The sequence below is a fragment of the Elephantulus edwardii genome, unplaced genomic scaffold (assembly GCF_000299155.1).
Source record: "Elephantulus edwardii isolate Elephantulus edwardi_28Jun2011 unplaced genomic scaffold, EleEdw1.0 scaffold00018, whole genome shotgun sequence".
NCBI lineage: Eukaryota > Metazoa > Chordata > Mammalia > Macroscelidea > Macroscelididae > Elephantulus > Elephantulus edwardii.
In genome coordinates, this window is record NW_006399768.1 from 26597023 (window position 1) to 26603022 (window position 6000).

Genomic DNA, 6000 nt, shown 5'->3' on the forward strand with positions numbered 1-6000 from the left:
ATACATTACTGGTATTAAGAGTTACTAGATCACAAAGCCGTTATTTAAGTTAATTAATCAGGCTAATAAGGAAGTTTCCTAGCTTCAAACTATTTTCAAGTAAGAATATGATAAAAGCAAGATAAATTTTTCTGAAAATTTGGCAAAGTTTCCAAAAGGAAAAAAATTAGAGGGGGAAATACACACCATGATGACAGGCTGTTCAAGAACAGCATCTTCACTGACCACGGCCGTGTAGGTGTCCTGGCTGAAAACGGGGCTGTTATCATTGATATCAGTTACATTAACATTGACAGTTGCAACGTCACTCAGTGAAGGTGTGCCTCCATCAGTCGCTTCTACTGTCAGGTAATATTCATGAGAGCTTTCATAATCCAGACTCTCTAAGACAAATATGGCCCCTGGAAAGAAAATAAAAATGATTTCTAAAATTTGAGAAGAAGCCTACTACTATGACTAAAACAGACATCACATCTAAATCAATTTCATTTTTCCAAAGAAAGTGTGCTATCTATGTATGTTCTAGTTCTTTAGTTCAACAAATAAAAATCATTTGCCCATTTTTAGATCCTTACTTATTTCTCTGAATTTTAGTGATAACTCTTTGTGAAACTTGAATTTGCTTTCCCAGTTAATAACATCTCCAAATATAAAAACTGCCTTTCTGTTTCTCTTCTAAATTACAGTTTACTAGTCTGCACTCTAGCTTAATAAACAAAAGTATAAAGGACCTACGCTGTAGCTTTTAGTTTTTCTTTTTATAATTTGCTTAATAAAAGGGATAAGAAAAGTGTATCCTTTCCTTTACCTCTTAAAATAACTCTATGATTATATCTATCATTTTAAAAAAAGCATCTTTTGATTTGCCAATGCCTTCAACATTAATTCCTTCTCTATTCCTTACATAGTGCATCCTACCTAAAAAATAGAACAAAAGATCACTAAAATTAGTAATTTCATGTTACATATTGAGATGTGTTTTAAAATAGCATCATCACACACTTTCAATCTGAGCTAGTCATATACAGTTAAATTTAGTTTTGACTGAAGCCATTTTTAAGATGTTCTTATATATAAAGCTATTTTACACCACAGGTTACCAAGACTACAAAGTATTTAACAAAGTATTTACGTGACTAAAGTTAACAAGCCATATGGCTTCTGACTTGGGCTATCAGTCAGTGTGATTCACAGCAGAGGCTATCTTTGGGTCATGAACCTTTGATTTTCAGGCAAGTTGTGCTTGCCTTCATGCAGTGCGCTGAATAGGTTCAGCCAGAATTTTCACAGTTTGGGTGATTTGTAACTGTAACTGGGATGGTAATAATTATGTGCTGAAGCCCTGGAATGGGGGACTAGGAAGAGATATAGTGAGTCCTTTCAAGAGCCTAGATTACTACTGACAGGACTGTGGAGAACAAGACACAGGGAATTTGGCAACAAGGTAGGCTGGTAACTTTGAGAGATATAATGGTATCTTTGAAGCTCTATTTTGACATTATGCAAATTTGTCTTCACTTTGAAAAGGCTGAACCAATCTCTACTCTCAATAAATCTTTCGTCACAATCACCTTCACATTGCTGTTAAGTGCAGCTTTTAAATCACTGAAAAGGCTTAGCCTTTCCTTACACAAAAATGAAAAAGAAAAAAAATGTAACTTTCATCAAATTGATTCTCCCTCCTACAGAACAAAAAAGGACAGAGGAGGAATGAATCATGTGGTTTCTAAGAGTATTAGGGAAGCAGAATGGTCTCATCTTTTTTCTGTGACGAGGCTGGTGGGCTTAAACCTCTGACCTTGTGATTAGAAGCCCAGGGCCCAGGGCCCAGGGATCATACTCCTGCTCAAGTACAGCTACATAAAAACTGTGTATGTGTATAATGACTCATCTAAAATTCTTACAGACACAGGAACAAATCTCATTCATAAAAAAGCCAATGGTTATACAGCTAGCATAACCAAGGTTATTTTTAGTGAGTCAACAGGTACCTGTTACCATAGCTAAGATCTTAAGCCACTGTTTACTTGAGAAGCAATTTCATGAGTCTAACGGGGAAAGGAGCGATTATAGGATGACTTGTCTTCTATTTTCTACTCTGCATCTTACCAACTTAGCATATTTTACATGTTTACTAAATTACTAGTGTGATAACTTTAATTTTCTATTTATAATTAACTTACTTGTACTTTAAAATGGATATGCCAGAATATATCTTTTGACAAAAACCTCAAAGCCTAAATCTCTTCCCAAGTCCACTTAAAACCACAAAAGCTAGACAATACTGATTTTCATCTCTTTAAAATATCTGTCTACTGACAAAAGCATACCATATTTTTACACAAATAAGGCATGTTATGGGGAACTTTTTGCCAATTCTCCCCTCCAACTCACAGTAGTAGAGCTTTATACTAATTTTTTATAGCAATATGTTTTAAAAAAATAGCATAGTTTGCTTAAGAAAATATGGGGTGGAAGCATGAGTTGGCAAAAAAGCATACAACAAAAAAGCCATTTAACACAGGGGTTATTTTTCTAAAAGTAAAGAAACTAGTCACTGAATGTAAAGTAAAGCAACAGGCAACTTCAAACTTCTCAGTGTGACAATGGGGCTTCTCTCATTTATAGACTAAGTTACCTGTTTTTGAATCTATGCTGAATTTCCCATGTTCGTTTCCACTTATCAATGAGTAGGTGATTTCTGCATTTGCTTCAATATCCCGACTGGCGGCGTACACCTGAAGAATTTCTGTTCCAATATTAATATCCTCAGACACCGTGGTGCCATACTCACGGTATTCAAACACAGGTGGGTTGTCATTTATGTCTAGAACTGAAATCACGACAGTGCCAGTAGCCGTCAGCCTCCTGGGCAAGCCCTGATCTACAGCTTTTAGAGTAAGTGTGTATACTGATTGTAGTTCTCTATCCAAAGGCTTCTCTAACTTAAGAATTCCAGAAAACTCATTAATGGAGAACTGTCCATCAGCAGAATTAACCAGTGAGTAAGAAATCTTCCGATTCAATCCTGTTAGGACAAAGAGAATCATGTCAGAATGCCATGCAATTTTGGGGGGGGGAGGGGAGCTTCTTGTTTAAATCAGTTAGGACCAGGTGAGTGGGTCTTTGTGATTAAAAGTTGGTTGAGGCCTCGAGCCTCATGTAATTTTAAATGTTTTACTTAGAGAAATAGAAATGTAAAACTTTTAAACATGTCAAATAATACAAGGAGAAAATGTTAGATGTACTTAAAATGCTTATCATAACTTTGCTCTTAACATTTTCTGAATTAACAGTATACGGAGACATAAAATAATTTCCTAATTTTATGACTTTTTAGACCATGGTATATGCTGTATCTTTAAAAAAATCTTTTCTTTAGTTCAGTGACAAACAATTACTTCAGTAACATTTTCCATTTCTCATTTTATAATACAAAGAAATTATTTCTTTTCTGCTATCAAAATGTTATGAGTAGTCTTTTCTTTCTCACATAAACTTCTGAAAGACTTGTCAAAGTGTTAACAATATAGTACATGTCACCTATTTTCCAGTATTACCTTAACTTCTTTATGTCACCACTGGCTTATTATCAAAATAAAGCTTCATAATAAATGAGGCAACAGCATGCTTCTGGAAACTCTAGGAACTCTGATAAATGATGATCGTTTTAGAAAGGCTTCAGACCTTTTGTTCAAAGGGTCACTATGAGCTGTGCTCAACTTGAAGGCAATCAACAACAACAATAAATGAGGCAAGATATAAAGATCAGTTAACACAGCTGTTAAGCTGACAGACTTAGTTATGTCAGGGAATGAAAAATTACAACAATGAGAATTACTTGATACGCCTAGAAGTCAAATGTACTAGACTTGGATGTATTTGAAAACAGTGTTTTCCTAAGAGAGTGGTGCATGTGTCAAGGTTAAAGCATCATCCAGGTGATACCTGCATCTGCATCCGTAGCCTGCACTCTGGTCAGGAGTGTCCCAGGTTCTGTGTTTTCAAACACAGTGATGGTGTACGGATCAGCAGAGAACTCAGGCGCATTATCATTCACATCTTCTAGCGTGAGCACAATGTTAGACTGACAGAATTTTCCCCCTCCATCTGTAGCTCTGACTAGAAGATTATAAACAGCTTGCTCCTCACGATCAAGGGGAGCTAGTGTTTTCAGTTCACCTGAAAATAAACGAGCAAAAACAAATAAATGGACTTGCATGACATTTAAGACATGAACTAAAACAGTGTTACGTTGTCTTCCCCTTTCTCTTACTATTGAAACTCTAAGCATAGTTCTCCTTTGTAGAACAAGTTCATCAATGACAGTCATCAGCTGAATACAGATACAGATCTAGGTTTTTTAACATTGGCAGGTGCAAGCTCTTTAAACTTTGAAAGGTAAGAACAATTGTATTTTATGTAATTATCATGAAATCTAAATTCCTACCTAATTTACCACACTAAAAAATATTTTTATAAAACTAAAAAATCACATTTACATGTTCACAATTAGCATTTTAGAAAGTAGAAAAATTTTAACATAAATTTGTTACTTCCTTCTACTTTTAACACACATTAAAAGAGGGCAAGTCTAGAAATATAAAAACTAATAAAACACCCTGAAACATTCTAGTTACGGATATACTAAATTATGGTCACATATTCAAGGAAAGCAATTATATAAATAAAAATGAACAAAGCAGGAATTGTGACTGGCACGCTTTAACTTATTTTAAGGCTGACAGAAACAACTTCTAAATTTTGAATTCTTGGCTCAAGCAGGTGATACCTGTGCTCCTAATTTTTCATTCTCACCCCAAACTTTACCAATTAAACTACTGTTTAGATTTCTAAAAGATGTCAATTTTATAAAAATAAAATAAACTTGAAGGGAAAAAAAATGTCATTTCAAACTTGTGCGAGATCTAAATAAACCAGCCACATGCATCATTTTGTCACAATACCCAAATGATTTGTCCCAAAGACCATCATTACCTGTGTCTGGATTTAGTCTGAATTTTTCTGCACCTGGGCCAAACAGTGTATAAGTGATTTCAGCATTGGACCGGATATCTGCATCTGTAGCAGAGACTTGCATGATCAACTTTCCAGGAAGTGTGTCTTCTGGGATTGTGTCTAAATACAGAGTCTGTGGAGAAATGAAACAATATCACTAGTAAGAAACATTAAGCATGAGCATGATTGCCAAGGGTATAATGGAAAATAAACCCTGTAACTCTGACAAGAAAAAACATGGAAGATTGGGCAAGTTAAACTATTTTCTCTTATAAAACACACTGGAAACAGACCATTTAATAATTACAATCCTGGGAGAGTCTGAATGACATTTAATCTACAGAAGATTGACCAATGCTATAGAAATATTATATTTCATGTACATTTATATGATTACCTACTGTATCTAAGAAGGAGAATCTTTCTTTTCTTACTTCCAAATATAGTAATTTGTTATCTTCAATCATCATTATCTGCAATCAAGCCAGTACCTAGTATTTTAATTCTATTTATTACCAGTGGTAGTGATGAAATGTGAAATATATAAAATTGAAGATATTTAAAATTAACAAAAATAGGAAACATATGAAATCTATATTAATTTTACTATATGAAATATAATATTAATTACCAAATAATATAAACATGATAAATAAATGACCAAAATTATTTCTTTTAAAAATCACATAATTAAGTAATTGTTGTTGAGACAGAATCTATCTTCACATTAGAGGAGAAAACCAAGATTTGCCAAATCCCCAGGGGTAAAAGGATGTGCAGTCCAAGGCTCCCCAGTGACTCTCCACCTCCTGAAATCTCACCACAATGAAACAACAGTCTTTAGTCACAACTATGTAGGAATCTATGTCATAAATACAAGAAACAGGTTGTTGTTGTTGTTGTTGTTATGTGCCATCGAGTCGTTTCCGACTCATAGCGACCCTATGCACAACAGCTCTAAACCCTGCTCTATCCTGCGCC

General features: G+C 34.6%; 1 protein-coding gene across 1 annotated transcript in view; it reads right to left on the reverse strand.

Annotated features, from left to right (window-relative positions):
• Positions 1-6000, reverse strand: part of FAT1 (FAT atypical cadherin 1) — a 137731-nt gene that overhangs the window by 22537 nt on the left and 109194 nt on the right. Inside the window, exons 11-14 of the mRNA XM_006882264.1 lie at positions 4999-5152; positions 3949-4182; positions 2639-3028; positions 187-401 (exon numbers count right to left, since the gene is read on the reverse strand). Of these exons, the coding sequence (XP_006882326.1) occupies positions 187-401; positions 2639-3028; positions 3949-4182; positions 4999-5152 (993 nt within the window). The remainder of the gene's footprint in view (positions 1-186; positions 402-2638; positions 3029-3948; positions 4183-4998; positions 5153-6000) is intronic.